The following is a 17,437-nucleotide window of genomic DNA, read 5'->3' as shown; positions in this document are numbered from 1 at the left end:
GAAGTCCAGACGCTTTTCTTTGCAAGCTCCTTTGACTACGATGACCTGGATGACTGAGAACCTTCACAGACATTTAATGATAAAGTTTTCAGTTTCAGTCACTGCATTAAGCTCTTACTAAAAATGTAATGTTTGTGTTTTCAGTTTTCTAATTTCTGTTGACAGAAACTGTCAATTTCTCAGCAAAGCTCAGAAATTTATAGTAAATTTATATAAATTATGGAACTTTAAAACTGTCTTTTTCGAAGATGGAGGGTAAATGGGACCATCAGTGGCGATAGATCAGTTGAGAAGCGTGAACGAGTCAGAGAAAAAACCTACACAGAAAGTGTAAAAGAAAACAGGATGTTCAAACTTCCTGAGTCAAGCTTTACAAGAACTTTGAAAGCTTTACCAGAATTTTGAAGGCACATATCAAGATGCGTTGCATTTTACTTTGGGGCGCAATTTTGTGGATGTATTCATCTGAAACAAAAGGTAAATAGCTAGTTTTTATACTAATATTTAAACTTGTTAATATCCTACAATTTATGTGCCCATCATTCATGCTCCAATCAGTTTAATTTTTAAAGGCATGTATGCTGGTAAATAAAAACCTCCCTCGGGTGCTTTAAACCTAAAGTAAAAAAAAGTAATAGCCTGTTTTTAAAATATAAGCTATTTCTCTTAAAATGTATGGAGCAAAAGCAAAAAGCTATCATGAAAGTAAATACTGAAATAAAGTAAAGATACCTAAGAAGTCTACTTAACACGGTAACAAAGTATTTGTACTTTGTAATTTCAGAGGTCTGCTTTTTAGGTGCTCGTTTGTAAATTTCATTGAGCAGGGCTCTAGACTAACATTTTGCCTCGGTTGCATTAGTGCACTTAACTTTTTTTCTTAGGTGCGCCCAAATATTTCAAACGCATTGCAGAACACCACAGTTTTACATGTTCACCTTTTTTTTTTTTTGAAAATTGCTGTCCATACAGACAATATTGATTTATAAATGGTTAACTATCAATCTTGTCAACACAAAGTTCTTTATTTGGAGCACAGTTCTACAAGAAAGATAAGTTACTGAAAAAGTGCTTGTGCTTCAAGTGTTTCACCGAGCTGAAATTTAAACTTAAAACATCTCAAGATATATTAAATAAAAAGTAAATCTAAATTAAAAGGACCTCAAAGTGTCTCAAAGGCTTAAAACTGAACATCTTAATATCTGAACAGTTGGATATTTTATGGACGATCCTCCATTGCAGTCACATGCCCCTCAGATGGCCAACCCCCCCCTCCACACACACACCTTTTTTTTCCCAATGTGTCTGTGATGACACCAATAAATGTATGTGGGGTTTACGTTTAAGCCATTTTTCTTGTGAAGAATTATTTCAGACTTGGGGACATTTGGGCAATGTATTTATCCTGGTATATAGTGTGTTTTCTGGATACTAGGCTACTCTGTCCGTCAGCACTTTTGAAAGTACACACACGTAGGCCTAAAGGAATAAAGGAATATCTGTACCATGGCCAATCAGAGAGGTCCTGCCCTTGACTATCTCTGATTGGTTTGACCATGATATGGGCATGTTGTGTATTTGTTGTTGACCACATGGAGACTTTCAGAGTTATGAAGACTTTAGTTTTTTACTTGAACAGCTGGTAGCACCGATGCGACGTCAGACTTTTTTAGTTGCACCATTGAGAATTTAGGTTGCGTCGCACTCTAGAGCCCTGCTGAGGAGTGAATCCTCCCTAGGATGTTGATTTAATCTTCATAGGAGCCACAGTATCCTGCACTAAAAAAAAATATATAACAATTTTTTTTTAGTGCGTGGGAGGCCAAGAGTGCAACTTTCAAAGTAACCCTAACTGACCTGGTCTTTGGTTCATATATAAAGTAGAGTGAAAGATTGTTGGAACTCCTTTGCTGCTGTTATTTACTAAGAAGACATTGAAGAGCCCATTAGCCCATATATAACGGGGCGATCGTGGCTCAACAGTTGGGAGTTCGCCTTGTAATCGGAAGGTTGGGGGTTCGAGCAGTCTCTGTCATTCACCCGTTGCCTACTGGTGGTGGTCAGAGGGCCGGTGGCGCCAGTGTCCGGCAGCCTCACCTCTGTCAGTGCGCCCCAGGGCAGCTGTGGCTACAATGTAGCTTGGCATCACCAGTGTGTGAATGGGTGGATGACTGGTTGTGTAAAGCGCTTTGGGGTCCTTAGGGACTAGTAAAACGCTATACAAACACAGGCCATTTTTTGGTGCAGTTTAAACAAATAAACTATATATTTTTTTTAATTTTAAGGGTAACTTTTTTATTATTTGCCTTATTTCTGATCTGGAATCACCGAGAAATATACTAGGGCTGGGTATCGTCACTGATTTCTAGAATCGATTCGATTCTGATTCCGATTCACAAGGTCCCGAATCGATTCGATCCACGATTCGATTCAATTAGATTCGATTCAATTTAAATCTGGGAAATTTTGCCTCAGACAGTCAGAAATATTATAATTCAGATCAGTACATTTACATATTTTTGTATCTATAAAAAGGAAGCTGACACTCGCAAGGCTTTATCAAAGGTGTAAGCATCACAGCAGAGGCCTTTGTGTCAAAGTAGCTAAAGATAAAACACAGAAAAACATGAAGGTTTTCCTGGCCTGGGATTTTATAAAAATATTCTGCAGTACATCAAAAACGAAAGAAAACCATTAATCAACATATGAACATTACCTCTGAAGTTACAGTGGTTTTATTACAGACACAGCTAAGCGTTTTGCATTTTACATAATTTTAAAAAGTTTACATTTGTTCAGTAACCTATTGAACAGCAGAAATTAGGCTTTCTTTTCGGAAGTAAAAGGGAAAAAAACAGCGGTAACAACGGTAGACTTGTGCGTAACAAGCAAGCGAATAATGCAGAAAGCAGATTTTTAGACGGGAAACTGTTCTTGAAGTATACAGAGAGAGCTGTGCATGAAGTGTGGTGGAAGCAAAACAGCAAAGTAAGAGGGAGTCCATGACGATGTTTATGTGAAGCGTAGTTTGGATCTTCTTTTGCTGCTGGTTCGGTCAATAATGTTTGGAGAGAGATAAAACTAACAGTTTTAGAATCAGCGCAAAAAGGGCATAAACACAAAGCTCGGACCCGCCGAAACATCGGAATCAGCGAGCTGTCGGCTTTCAGCCCCGACCGTGTCAGTGCCGTCGGGTGAGAAAGGCGACATCTCACTGATTCTGTTCCGTCGGCAGGTCCGAGCTTTGTGTTTACATCTTTGTGCAGAATCTGTGTACCTGCTCTCATTTACTGTTTTAGCTGTTTGGTGGTTCTTGAAATTTTGTGAGGTTTAACCTGAGATTCTGGCGTTTTGGGCAAAATAAATTAATATTAAAAAAATCCATTCAGGATTTTAATGAATCGATATCACGTTATCCAAGCCAGAATCGATTTTAATCGATAAATCGAATATCAAAACCCACCACTAAAATATACCCTTAAAATCCCAACACACAGAGTCTCTGTGGTGATGGGAATTTTAAGTGTATAACAGTAGGAGATAAGCTGCAGAGAGATGTGTGAGACTCTGCTTACTGGTCCAAACCCTGGTCATGTTTTGATTGGTTTAATATATTTGGTCATATCTCGAGACATGAGAGTTGCACTGTCTGAAGTGAGATTGAAGCTGTATCTCATAAAAGTTTGGGTTTTCCACAAACATAATTTCCTTAGGGATGATTAAAGTATTCTGATTCTGATACTGATTATCTGATGTGTGAAACCCATAATGTTTGGTGGGTGCCACAGACAGCAAGCAGTTAGATGTAAATGGACTGGTTCTTATATAGCCCTTTTCTACTCTGAGAACTCAAAGTGCTTTACACAACTTGCCTCATTTACCCATTCACGCCAGCACTTTTTTTCTATGCCCATGTGACTAGACAATAATGAAAATAATCAAATGATAGGGTGGAGCAGTGGGTGGTGTCAGGAGAGGTTGACCAACACAGCTGGTCTCCATCGTTCAATCATGCCTGCCCCTGTGTGAGTAGATTACCAAGACCTGACCAAAGTGCTTTGTGAGGTGTGCAAAGAACAGAAAAGCTCTGGTGAAAAAAGTACTACAAAATAAATATCCACAACACTGCAACAATATTTGTGTCAGGTCTTTTTTGTATTACTGTTGTGTTTGGTTTAACAGAATTGGAGCTGAATGTTCATGATTCTGATACTTTTTGGTTTCTTTTCTTTTAGGGCTCCAACATGTGTTTGTACTGCACGGAAAGGACTTACACTTGGATGTAGAGAAACCTGTTAAACTTGACAAAAAGACTGACTTTTTCTGGAAGTTTAATACCAGTAATTATGTTGGTAAAATCAGTTATAATAAAGAGTCAGTATTGTTTGACAGCTATGAAGTAAGAGCTGATTTTTTTGGCCAAAATTACTCTTTGGTATTGAAAAATGTAAAACACAATGACAGTGGAGATTATACTGCAGTAGTGACTGGGGGAAAAGAGCAAAGGGTAGGTGAAATCAAGGTCATAGTCCAAGGTAGGTTTATTTTTGTCATTTTCATTTCAAATATTGACACAGCATATATCTGTGTTAATTCTATTCACACCTGCTTTTAATTCCCAGATCCAGTGTCTCCAGTTAATCTGACATTGACCTCCAGCAGCTCAGACTCCTGTAACCTGACTGTAACCTGCACTATAGTGGACCTGAACATCAGCCGTACTTTTAGATGTGGTGCTCACAACTGCTCTCTGTTGGAAGAAAATCCCAGCACCACAAACATGCTTCCCTCTCTGATTGTTTACCTGCAGCAAGACACTGTCTTTTGTAATCATAGCAATGAAGTAAGCTGGAAAAATAGCACGATGGTGCTAAAATCTCAATGTGACACGAAGTCAGGTAAGATTAGATGCCAAAGAAATAATGAATGAAAATTTAAAAGATATCCTTTTAAAGATGTCATGCAACAGAACTTTAGTGAAATACAAACTCTAAAAATAAAAATATTTGAAGATTGAGTTTTCTACTCTAGCAAAAAAAACAAAAACTGCCTTAAATATCTATTATTATTATTTTTTGTATTAATAATATCAACTTAGAATTGTACAGTGCCTTTGTAATCAGTTTTGTTTTTCCTTTACAGGCCACATAGATGCCAACAATACCACCGTGACTGTGTGTGTTGTTGTTGCTGCCATCATCATAATCCTCGTTATAGGTTATATTCATCATCGAACGAAACATAAAAGTAAGTCCAAGCAAGTATTTATCAAGATATTGCAAAAGTAAATAAATAAAAAAATCGTCAAAATACTTGTTGTTGCAAAATACATTGCTTGTTATTATTAACCCCGCAAATGTGGCTTTTCTGTGAAGCACTTTGATGTACCAGAGACTTTTAAATGTGCTATAGAAATAAAATTGAAACTGAAACTGAAACTTTTGCCAACGTACTTTACTAATCCCAACTATGAGTGACCACTGTTTCCATTCCACGCTTTGCCTTGCTGAAATGTGAAATCTACATGCATGTAGAAATTGCAACAACAGCAGAGGGAGATATTTTATTTCAAGCCAACATGAAAATAATTATCTGAAAGCATTTAAATGGACATTATTAATACATTTACACGTGTATACATATATTAAGAACCCTGGAATGTACTTCATCATACCTTTTTCCTCACTACTGACTTTGTTGCTTTAAATATTTTATCTTATTCTGCTGGTACTGCAGCGTTCGCATAAAGTAATGAAACTTCTGCATGTGTGTCTTTTTTACACTTTGGAAAGGCGAAGCTTGAAATGGACGCAGTGGACTGGTGTGTCTATTACATGCTCTGCCGTGATATCAGGTTGGAGTGCCATGCCAGGTCTAGTTTATGTGTGAGAATTCAATTATTTTGATAAAATTTGGATTTAATGTAATATCAGCTGAAATAACTTAGGAATGCAGAATAATAGAAATCGTCAGTTAAAGCCTGCAAAGAAAAATATAAGTTAAAGAAAATCACTACATATTTATTTATTCATGTCTGACCACCAGATACCAGGGAAACCATTGAAAACACAGTGTATGCAGTTCCTGAGGTAAGTGTGGTAAATGAGATTTGACTTAGGTAGAAGCAAGCAGCCTCTAACTGACACATATTTGTGTTACTGGTCACACTACGTGTTTTTGCTCAGGTGCTTTGAACTCAGTCGCTCTGCTGAATCTTTTGATGTTCCAGTGTGAACAGTTGCATCTGGGATGCTGCAATCTCGCGATTGCGCCTCCGGCTGAGCCGATGTCCACATCGGATGGGAGGAAAGCATGGGAGGCGTTGGGTGAGGGCGTATCAGTATCAGTGTACGTGTGTGCGTCTGTGTGGGGATGTGTATCCTGTGTTCAGCCTGAGAGAGTGTCCTTTCGACTATTAGGTGAAAATCAACAGTCCGCAGCCTACGCAGGTGGCCTTGTGGAATAGGGCAAGAGAGTCAGTTCGTTCTTGGTATTGTATCTCTGGGAAGAATTGTTGTTGTTCTCCTCGGCATCAACCTTCAAGCATTGTCCAGCTGGCGCCGTCGGGGTGGGGGTGTTGTAAATGTTGTTTTGGGATGAACAAACTGTATCAATTTTACAGTTGTTCTTAATGTCCATCACTGGTCTCCTGTTGTATCATCTGTTTTAGAACCGTGAGCTCCTCCAAGATCTTTCCCATATTGCGTTCAGTAAGAACAGTCTGAGTACTCACAGCTCTTCCCACATTTTCGATAATAGCGGCCAGCCTTGTGGGGTTTTGAAAGGCATTCACCGCTTTCTTCAATTTCCGATAAGCCAGGGCCAAGCCAGCTCTGATCAGCAAGAACCCCGTTATCATGGTTCCGAACAGGTAGATGTCTTCAATGTCCTCAATAGACAGTCCAACCAGGCACACGACGTGCCACTTCTGCCACTCGTCCATCGATTATCCAGCAGGGAACGTCCCTCCAGGACACTTGGGCTCTCCCGAACCCAGGCTTCTCGTCGAAAATAGAGTGCCAATTGCATTGACAAATATCCAGTTATAAGAACAAGTGACACAAGCAAATGTCATAGTTTGGTTACTAACTGGACAACTAGAGGAAGGACAGAAAGGCTATTAACTATTAACTGAAACAAACAGCCAAAAAAAAGGCTGTGGCACCCTCCAGCCTTAGAATAACCCACACTTGATTGTTCTATTCAGCTGTCGGAAGCATGGAAAAACATGGAAAAAATAAAAAAGACTCCCCTCACTGGTGAATCACCAGCACAAAGCAAAACTAACAATTTCATCTGAAACTTAAAAGTTAAACAGGGAGGACAGCCAAAAAAACAAAAAACAACAACAAAAAAAACCCCCCACAGGCCACAAATCCAACCCAGCAGTACCATTACAACATCTTCCCTTCGCCTCCAGGCAGCTGTAGACAGTTTTTCAGTGGAAGAACATGAAATGTAGTATTAATTTTGGCAGCAGGTAGTTTTAAAAGAAAAGCTTTTGCATTGATGATTTTCTTCGTTCCGAAGGGTCCAGTATAAGTTCTTAGTGACACAAAAAATGAGTGACGAAAATCTTCTGAAAACAGAGACAACTGTTACTTCAACAGAAGGTTGGTATGGAAGTAAAGAATGAAAGGAAGAGAGACCAGCTACACCAGAAGTTAGAGCATTGTGTGCATATTCTATCCATGTGTAAAACAGCTTCAAACCCTTAATTTAGTCTTTCAGTTTGGACCTGATTTGAAATGATCTTTTTCTGAATACAAATCTACAGTGAAGATAACGCTGTTGCCTTGTGATCAAAGTGAGCAGGAGACAAGGTCTGAAGTTATGTGAGTCAGCAAGGGCTGTAACTAACCTGAGGTGGATTAGGAAACAGTTTTATTTCTAGCAAAAATATTTGTGGGTGTCCTTATCTAGAGTGGTCCACCAAGTGGCAGGTGAACTTGGCAGTGTGGGCCCAATGGATAATCCATGAGTGTATTGAGAATGACCTATAGAGTTTGCTAGGATGGGCTTGAGCTGGAATCTGGCTCAATAGATTAAACATCTGGTTAAACAAACTTTATACCTCCCAACGCACAAGATAGTGACAAAGTGGTCTCTTTAGCTGGTTAACTAGATTCGGTGGAGAACTGCTGAGACAGCATCTGATTGAATGTTTCATGAACCAGAGTGTTAGCGAAATTAAAATGACCCCAAAACAGTGACCATCTAGCCTGCCTGGAGTTTAATCATTAGATTTTGCAAGAATGATATACTCCTGTGGCCAGTCTGATGCTTGCCCCCTTCATCCAGTGCCTCCAGTCCTCCAGAGCTATCTTCCCAGCTAATAGTGCATGGTCTAAGATATAGTAATTCCTTTATGTGGAAGACAGACAGTGGGAGAAAAAGACACAGTGGTGGAGTTTAGCTTTAGAGCCAAATTACCTCAGCCACAAATTGCTAGTGTAGGTCTGGCTAAGTCTAGTGCTGAGTTGAAGACTCTCCCTAATTCTTGAAAATTATTCTTAGCCTCTGAAGTGCACTTGCAGGTCATTGCACTGTTGATTAAGAATATCTTAAAAGTATGTGTTGAACACATTTGAATAAAATGTATTTGGATAAAAAAAATCATTGTAATTGTCTTTTGCAGTCATGGATACAGGTGATCTTTTGTTAATCACAGTAAAATTCCTGCTTATGTTAATGCAGTTTAATGGCACTATTTACAAATAAAGTCTTTCTATTAAGTCTGAAGCTATCTATAATTTATTTTCCAGGTTATCCGAACAACACCACCCATGGAACAGAGTCCAATCAGTGATACTTCTCCAACATCCACCTATAGCTTTGTGAGACCTCACTCTGGACCCAACAAATCCACTGAGGCCAGAAGCAAAGCTTTGCCCGAGAGCTTGTATGCCCAGGTAGAAATTCATCCCAGATCCTAAAATTTCTTCAGAAATTCTAATTCAAAGTTTAAAAAGTAACTGCCTCCCAAAGGCAATACAATCGTCAAAGTCCTCTTGGAGAAAAAAAGGAAGAAGAGAAAGTATATCACACATGTAGAGAAAGATTTTATGTTGAGGACTAACTGAGGCTTCTGTAAGGTGTGCTTTTGCTGGACTTGATGGTCTTCGATACCCAACATCCACAATGACGGCGAAACAACTAGTAGCTCAGTGTCCCAACATTCGAAAGAAGGGACTGCTCTCACAGCTAGAGATTGACGAGGTACAACATAAATACTACGGCAAGGGGGAGCCAGGACACCAGGTCAGGGGGGAGATATCATCACCCCCACCCGAGATTGGGTACAAAGTCCCAAGTGCGATAGGAGAAGGATCGTTGAGTGCGAGAGGAACTGACCTGAAAGATAGGATCATGGCCAAGCTTGAAACCTGGATCCCCCGTAGCCGGTTACCAAGATTACGTGAAGAACCCTCAGAAGGTCTACTCGATGATGTTAATGCAGCACTACGGATGATACCTACAGCCACGATTACCGACACTAATAAGCTGATCTACAATACGGCAGCAGTGATCAGTTAGATGCTTGGCTATAAGTTGAACAGCCAGAAAGAGCAGTACCCTCCATGGAGAAGGAGGCTAGAGGGCAAGATCAAAGTAGCACGGAGGGAGGTTAGCCAACTAACGGAGTTGCAGAAAGGTGCAACAAAGAAGGTGCATAAAAAATACAGCAAGCTGTTCATACCTGAGGCCTTGGAAACTGCCAAGCAAAGAGTTACAGCCTTGGCCAGCCGCTTGAGGAGGTACACCAGAGAGATAGAAGGCAGGAGAATAAACCAGCTGTTCTCCACAGAACCGGCAAAGGTGTACTCTCAGTGGCAAGGGAACAATAAGAGAACAGCACCACCAAGGCTGGAGACGGAGCAATACTGGAAGAGCATATGGGAGAACAACGCAACCCATAACGGCAATGCTCAGTGTTCTGACTCAGGGTAGTCAGAACTGAGGGGATCGAGCTACCAGAAGGCAACATTGCAGACATAGAGGACAGTTAGAAGTACCTGGGGATCCCGCAGGCGAATGGGAACCATGAAGAGGCAGCTAGGGAAGCTGCAACCACCAAGTACCTGCAGAGGGTCAGGCAAGTCCTGAGGAGTCAGCTGAATGGTAAGAACAAGATCTGGGCTATCAACACCTACGCCCTGCCCGTGATTAGGTACCCAGCTGGTATAATAAGTTGCCCAAAGGAGGAGATAGAAGCCACTGACATAAAGACAAGAAAGCTCCTTACCATGCATGGAGGGTTTCACCCCAAGTCCAGCACCCTGAGGCTGTACGCTAAGCGGAAGGAAGGGGGCCGGGAACTGGTGAGTGTCAGCACCACAGTCCAGGATGAGACAACGAATATCCAAGAATACATTGGGAAGATGGCCCCAACTGACCGAGTGCTCAGTGAATACTTCAGGCAGCAGAAACCCAAGAAAGAGGAGGGAGACGAGGAACCATCATGGAAGGACAGGCCCCTGCACGGTATGTACCACCGGCAGATAGAGGAGGTGGCTGATATCCAGAAATCCTACCAGTGGCTGGACAAAGCTGGACTGAAAGACAGCACAGAGGCACTAATCATGGCAGCACAAGAACAAGCTCTGAGTACAAGATCCATAGACGCTGGGGTCTATCACACCAGGCAAAACCCCAGGTGCAGGCTGTGTAAAGATGCCCCTGAGACAATCCAGCACATAACAGCAGGGTGCAAGATGCTAGCAGGCAAGACATACATGGAACGCCATAACCAAGTGGCCGTTATAGTATACAGAAACATCTGTGCCGAATATGGCCTGGAAGTTCCAAGGTCAAAATGGGAGATGCCCCCAAGGGTGGTGGAGAATGACCGAGCTAAGATCCTGTGGGACTTCCAGATACAGACGGACAAAATGGTGGTGGCTAACCAACCGGACATAGTGGTGGTAGACAAACAGAAGAAGATGGCCGTAGTGATCGATGTAGCGCTTCCGAATGACAGCAACATCAGAAAGAAGGAACACGAGAAGCTGGAGAAATACCAAGGGCTCAGAGAAGAGCTCGAGAGGATGTGGAGGGTGAAGGTAAAAGTGGTCCCCGTGGTAATCGGAGCACTAGGTGCGTTGACTCCCAAGCTAGGCGAGTGGCTCCAGCAGATCCCGGGAACAACATCGGAGATCTCTGTCCAGAAGAGTGCACTCCTGGGAACAGCTAAGATACTGCGCAGGACCCTCAAGCTCCCAGGCCTCTGGTAGAGGACCCGAGCTTGAAGGATAAACCGCCCGCAGGGGCGAGCTGGGTGGTTTTTTTGTTTTTTTGTTTTTTTTACATTTTTGATGAATGTGTTGTAAGGAGCAGAGCTTAAAGTAAAGTTAGTATTGCCTAATACTTATTTATAAATGTTTTTGAAGACTTGAGTTATTTTTTTCTCTTTGGCAGCAGTTGCTCAACACAAACAAAGTAACTGAACTGTAACTGTTTTAGAATGTTTTAAATTTGAAAAGGTGGTACTAATATTATGTGAACCAATCTCATTGTCCAAAGCTGGTATTAAATAGATGTGTTATGATTGTAATCATTCTGTTAACAATGTATGAAATGCAGTATGTGTCATGGGTTGACTACCTCAAGCTCCTTTCAGACACAAAAGCTTTTCTGTCAGTACATTTTTCCTGCATTTGGGTCCTTTTTCCTCAGACCGTCATTTTCCTTATGCCTTAACTGACCAGTAAAGAACTGTAAACAGCAGTTATAAGCTGATAATAAAGAAGTCCTCAGACTTTGTGCCAACGTATAACAGCTGTGATTGTCTATAAATGCAAGACTGATCTAAAATAAAGCTATCAAGCTGTAAGGAGGCTCATTTTCTTTAGTCTGGGTCTCTGTGTCTGTTTGTTACATGTCCTGTTTATTGTGACAGTCTATTGTGTTGTGTGTTTTGTGTCAGGTTTACTTCCTTGTCTCATGATTCCTCCTCTATACTCCACTTCCCCTCATCACCCTCCTGTGTATGTCTTGTCTCAGGCCTCCTTTTGTCCTACATCAGAGTGTACCGTTCAGTTCCCCAGTGTTATTCTTGTCTCCTGGTCTTCGCCCCCTATGTGTTCCTTAGTGAGTTTTAAAGTTTTTGTATAGGATTTGTTTTTCTGTCTAGTTTTACCTCATGTGTTATTTTTTTCTTATATATCAGCTCAATATAGAGCATGCCTTTTGTTAAACCTCCAACAGCCTCTGCATCTTGTGTCCTCATACACCATATCCCGATACCTGTCATTTCAATTTCATGTCAAATTATATCCACCAAAGTTGGATTGTAATTAACATTTTCTTTGAATGAATATATAGCATAAATCTTTAGTGACAGAATTGGATGCACATCTTTTGGTTACCCCAAATTACCGTAACATTCATGCCCCTGTGTGTGTGTATGTACTTCTGGCCACAGTTATACATAAAGTTGTCATGTTGACTAGTAATACAATTAAGTACATCAGTTTGCATCAACAGGCCAAACAATAGCATTGGCGTGTACTTGATAGTATACTAAAGGAGCAATATAATGTTGGAAATCACTAATTCTGTTGGTACATATAGTAACCAACTTTGTATTGCAATGGGAGAAGAATTGGTTTGTACTCTTTGCATACCCTCTACCCTCTGCACTGCTCTAAATCTTCCTTATCTGTTGTCTTCTACTTGCACATCCACATCCTTACTCCTCCACCTCTTTAATGAAGATTGAAGGTTGCTTTAAACATGTATTTGAGCAGATGCCTTCACATGCACAAATGACTGTTTCTGCTGTGTATGTTGTCTGATATGATTCATCCCTCAAATTAGGTGCCTTTTCTATCCTTGAATTATTCACAAATCAGTGTTACGTAGTTTAACAAAAAACAAACAAAAAACTGGCTACACCCTTTGAGTAGTTCCCTGTTCATGCATTGATAACCACTTCCTTTTTCATAGATCTAAAGTTTTAACACCTCTTGCATCAACAGCTCAGTCTGAATGTTTGACAGGTCTTACTAAATTAAGGTGTTATAGTTTAGGTCTGAGCTGACCACAGTTTCACAGCAGCTTTGGTGCTTGGGAGCAGAAAGTCTCACTCATATTCATAATAGTACAGACTAGACAGGCATAAACACAGAAGTTATAGCTCAGTAGATTTGATTCAGGCTACAGGATCAAACTTCAACAATCTTTCCTTAAATTTAATATAAAAACTACTCTGCTCATCCCAACCATACATTTGTCCTCTCTATACAGAGAGAGGGGAAGTCATGTGGCAAAGGACCTGCATGTAACATGTACGTGTAACATTGCAGTGACAAATAAAGCAGTTACCAATACGTTTCGGCTTGCGGCCTTCATCAGGGTCATTGTAAAATTTGAAACATCCATCTGCTTATCCTTTTCAGGGTCGCAGGGGGTGCTGGAGCATGCTTTTCTGTGTAAATAAGTCAGGCAACTCACAGTAGTGATCCAAATCCAAGCCAGCTACTTCCAAATCTGAAACAACATAACTGCTGACCATTTTCTCCTGACCCATTATATGCAAAAGAATCCCAGTTTTCCTTCTTGAAAGATTCAGCTTATTCATGAGCCCTTCAGTACAAAATGAAGCTGAACTCCCAGGATCCAGAAAAGCATAGGTTATCAGTGACTGATTGCCATTCTCGGACTTCATTCTAACTGGTATTATGAACAGAGCACTATTTTGCTCACCGACCCCAGTAACACCACTGCTTTGAACAGCACACGAAGGACCTTCATCTGGTGGTTCTTCTTCTCCTTTAGTTTGCACCGAAACACTTTCCCTCTGCTTGGAGTGGATATATAAGATTGTGGGGTGTTTCTGATTACAGACCTTACGTTTCTATGGAGAACCACAAGAGTCACACGCATCGAAATAAAGAATTCTGTGCTTAAATAATGAATTGTGGAATGAATTCTGCATTTGTAAATTCATTTTTTGAATTCCAGTTTAATAAACTGATTTTCAAAATGCTTTTTAAAAACTTCATTTCAAAAACTTTTTTTGAATTCCAATTTAATAAAGTGATTTTCTAAATGCTTTTTAAAATGGCGATTCCACTCCTCATTTCAAAATCCATTTCCCTTTCCTGTTCGCTCAGGAAGTTCTGCATGTGTGTCCATGTCATGTCATTCTTTGGAGAGACAAAGTGTGAAATGGATACACTGGACCAGCATGTCTATTATGCCTTTATGCATTCATAGTTCTTAAAAACTCCATCTTATCATCTCTTGTATTACCTGCATGGGTTGATCATTATTTACACTGGGACCAATAGTTCCGATTAACCACTAGCCAATCAGAATGCTTAGCAGTCCCCCCTGCCTCTATAATCAAGAGCTCAGTCTGATGATGTAGTTGCAGAACATAAATCTGAGGGACTATAAGCGGACTAATGTTGCATTCATAGAAAGTACATTTGTTTTGTGAAAACTCTGTTTCATATTTTATGTTCTGAGTTAATTAGATCAGGAAAGCAGAGCCATGCTTGACACCGTGTTATTACTGCCAATGTAAGAACAAACTATGTTACAGGTAACAGGTAACAGAGTCTGATAGCACTGCTTCACTATTTCAGCTAATGAGTTTATTGTCATTGGGGAGAGCTTATGATTTATAATAATATACACCAGTTTTACTGCCAACACCTATATGTAAAACCTAAAAACACATGTCAGAGGGTAACTGGGTGGTTTTGAGTCGCGTATAGAGCAATGTTGATGTTAAAATGATACATTTTTTTGGGTGTAAATATGATTCTGTCTTCATTATCCCATATATGACTGTGTTCCTGTGATTTTGACCCTGTATGTCTGCTTCCTGCCTTACAGTAGGTGCGGCCTTTTTTTGTGTAGCTGACTCTTCTCTGCAATTAGTGAGCTGTGCATTGTGGCTGCTTACTCCTGCTTTGTGAAGAGGAGCATATGTTGGTGATTTAACATCACTTTTATGTTTAGTAGCCAACTCTTGTCCTCCTGAAATACAAAGGGACCCCAAATCTTCTCAAAGTGAGCTGCAATCCACTAAAGAAAACCATGGAAGTCCAAATCCTTCTCAGAATTATAAGACAATATGGCAATGCTGATGATGAGCAGAGATGGAGCTGAATCCAAGTCCACTTTGTACAGTGGGGCAAAAAAGTATTTAGTCAGCCACCGATTGTGCAAGTTCCCCCACCTAAAATGATGACAGAGGTCAGTAATTTGCACCAGAGGTACACTTCAACTGTGAGAGACAGAATGTGAAAAAAAAATCCATGAATTCACATGGTAGGATTTGTAAAGAATTTATTCGTAAATCAGGGTGGCAAATAAGTATTTGGTCAATAACAAAAATACAACTCAGTACTTTGTAACATAACCTTTGTTGGCAATAACAGAGGTCAAACGTTTACTATAGGTCTTTACCAGGTTTGCACACACAGTAGCTGGTATTTTGGCCCATTCCTCCATGCAGATCTTCTCGAGAGCAGTGATGTTTTGGGGCTGTCGCCGAGCAACACGGACTTTCAACCACAGATTTTCTACGGGGTTGAGGTCTGGAGACTGGTTAAGCCACTCCAGGACTTTCAAATGCTTCTTACGGAGCCACTCCTTTGTTGCCCGGGCGGTGTGTTTTGGATCATTGTCATGTTGGAAGACCCAGCCGCGTTTCATCTTCAAAGTTCTCACTGATGGAAGGAGGTTTTGGCTCAAAATCTCACGATACATGGCCCCATTCATTCTGTCCTTAACACGGATCAGTCGTCCTGTCCCCTTGGCAGAAAAACAGCCCCATAGCATGATGTTTCCACCAGAGGCGGAGCCAGACATTTGAAACACCCGGGGCTTAGCCCTAAAGGGTAGTATGCATGTGGGATTTTTTTTTTTTTTTTTTTTTTTTTGGGGGGGGGGGGGGGGGGGGGTAGAAATGACTGAAAGATTAATAGGCTCTGTTTTGACTTTTGTTCAAAAAAGAATGACTTCATATAGGGAAAAAATATATATCACATGTGCAGGACACCTTAAACTAGTTTTTTAATTAAGCAGCAAGGCAGAACAAAATCGGGGCTGTATCAAGACACAGGGACTAAACCCCGATTCAACCAGACCCAGAACTGATCCGGAATTAAAACAGGACTACAAGAGTTCAAATTCAGGACTACTGAGGACTTAACCAAGACAGAACCAGAATCAGAACTAGATGATAGTAGCACTAAAAATCATCATAGACCTGCACTACACTTATTTTTTTAATTCTACCAAAGTCCACTATTTAGATTGAGAAAAGTTTATATAATTATTTAGCCTTGTTGTGCAAACAAGCCTGCATAACTTAATAAATATAGAATTTGAAAAATAGCAAACCTAAAAAGAAACACTAGGTACTAGATACATGAGTACCTATGATACAGTGATACTTTTGGTAAGCAACCATTTGACTAACATGTGTGTCTCACCTGCTCTTGTTCCATCTCTGTTCTGTCCTCATTCTCCATCTCCCTCTCTGTTCCTCTCTCTCCCTCTTTGTGCTGACAATCATCAAATATACAGTTGAAACCACATATTTATGTACTCTTCAGATCAAAACACAAACACGTTTTTAATTGTAAGATCAAATCAGACTAAATGTTTATTTTTTTAGATTGATAAATATAAAAAACATATTTGTTAACTTTAAGAGTAAAGAGAGAAACTATCTGTATTTCTTAATTGCAAATGGCACCAAATTGTATTCAAAATTGAGCCACATTTATGGAGCTCCACAGTTCTTTTCCTGGTGTTTTGGTTGACATCTCTTGATTTTCCCATTTCAAAGAAACAGGCTCTGTGTTTTGCCTTATATGCATCCACAGCTGTGCCACCAATTTACTCACATGGACTCTACTAACCTATCAGAAGCTTCTTCAGCTCAGAATGGAATCCTCTGGAGTTTTCTTATTAATTAATAATAAACTTAGTGTATATGTACTCCTAAATTTAATGAAAGTGATAAAAAATAGACAGCTCTGTCTCTCTTTATTCTGACATTTAACTAATTCAAAATATATTTCAATATTTATCTAAAACAAAAGTTTACTCTAAATTGATGTTGTACAGGAAAAAATGTTTTATGTTTTCTCCCTAAAGTGTAAATATCTGGTTACAAATGTGAATATCCTGCTGTGTACTGAAATCCCTCTTGTTTTGCATAGAAATATACTGAACAACATACAAAGCATAATATATAAAATAACATTTACCTGAGTTTTTTCTTTGAAAGAACCCTCTAATGTCCATTCTTATATTTCAGTGCATTACTGAAACCGATTTAGTCGGGGAGGGTAAGAACTGAAAATATGAAATAAACACAGGTAAGCTAAGACTCTCTAAAAAAATAGCATTTGTTCGGCTTTTCATTTCGCCATTTGTTGATTCACTTGAAGAGCAAGTAACGTATTAT

At 40.0% G+C, this 17,437-nt stretch overlaps 1 protein-coding gene across 2 annotated transcripts; it reads left to right on the top strand.

The window, feature by feature from the left end:
- Positions 1–373: 373 nt before the first annotated feature.
- Positions 374–8,969, top strand: LOC146553219 (SLAM family member 5-like). 2 transcript variants are annotated; one of them, XM_085255762.1, is made up of 6 exons: positions 374–477; positions 4,236–4,535; positions 4,623–4,898; positions 5,143–5,247; positions 6,046–6,089; positions 8,766–8,969. In XM_085255762.1, exons 1-6 carry the CDS (start codon positions 420–422, stop codon positions 8,934–8,936), a joined length of 954 nt encoding a protein of 317 aa, XP_085111888.1. In that variant the 5' UTR covers positions 374–419; the 3' UTR covers positions 8,937–8,969. The 2 variants fall into 2 exon arrangements, with proteins under 2 accessions (XP_085111888.1, XP_085111887.1); XM_085255761.1 differs by lacking the exon at positions 8,766–8,969 and adding an exon at positions 6,230–6,590.
- The last annotated feature ends 8,468 nt before the right edge of the window (positions 8,970–17,437 follow it).

Source organism: Mchenga conophoros, linkage group LG18 (genome assembly GCF_057382185.1).
Source record: "Mchenga conophoros isolate Kocher_MC1m ecotype Shallow Benthic linkage group LG18, M_conophoros_male_GT1.1, whole genome shotgun sequence".
Taxonomy (NCBI): domain Eukaryota; kingdom Metazoa; phylum Chordata; class Actinopteri; order Cichliformes; family Cichlidae; genus Mchenga; species Mchenga conophoros.
This window is presented reverse-complemented; position numbering and strand designations above follow the sequence as displayed.

Bases quoted from the DNA above. Each gene is read 5' to 3' on its own strand.
- LOC146553219 (XM_085255761.1), top strand. From the start codon at position 420: ATGCGTTGCATTTTACTTTGGGGCGCAATTTTGTGGATGTATTCATCT. The intron at 478-4,235 runs GTAAATAGCTAG...CTTTTCTTTTAG, and splicing joins GTATTCATCTGAAACAAAAG to GGCTCCAACATGTGTTTGTA. The intron at 4,536-4,622 runs GTAGGTTTATTT...TTTAATTCCCAG, and splicing joins AATCAAGGTCATAGTCCAAG to ATCCAGTGTCTCCAGTTAAT.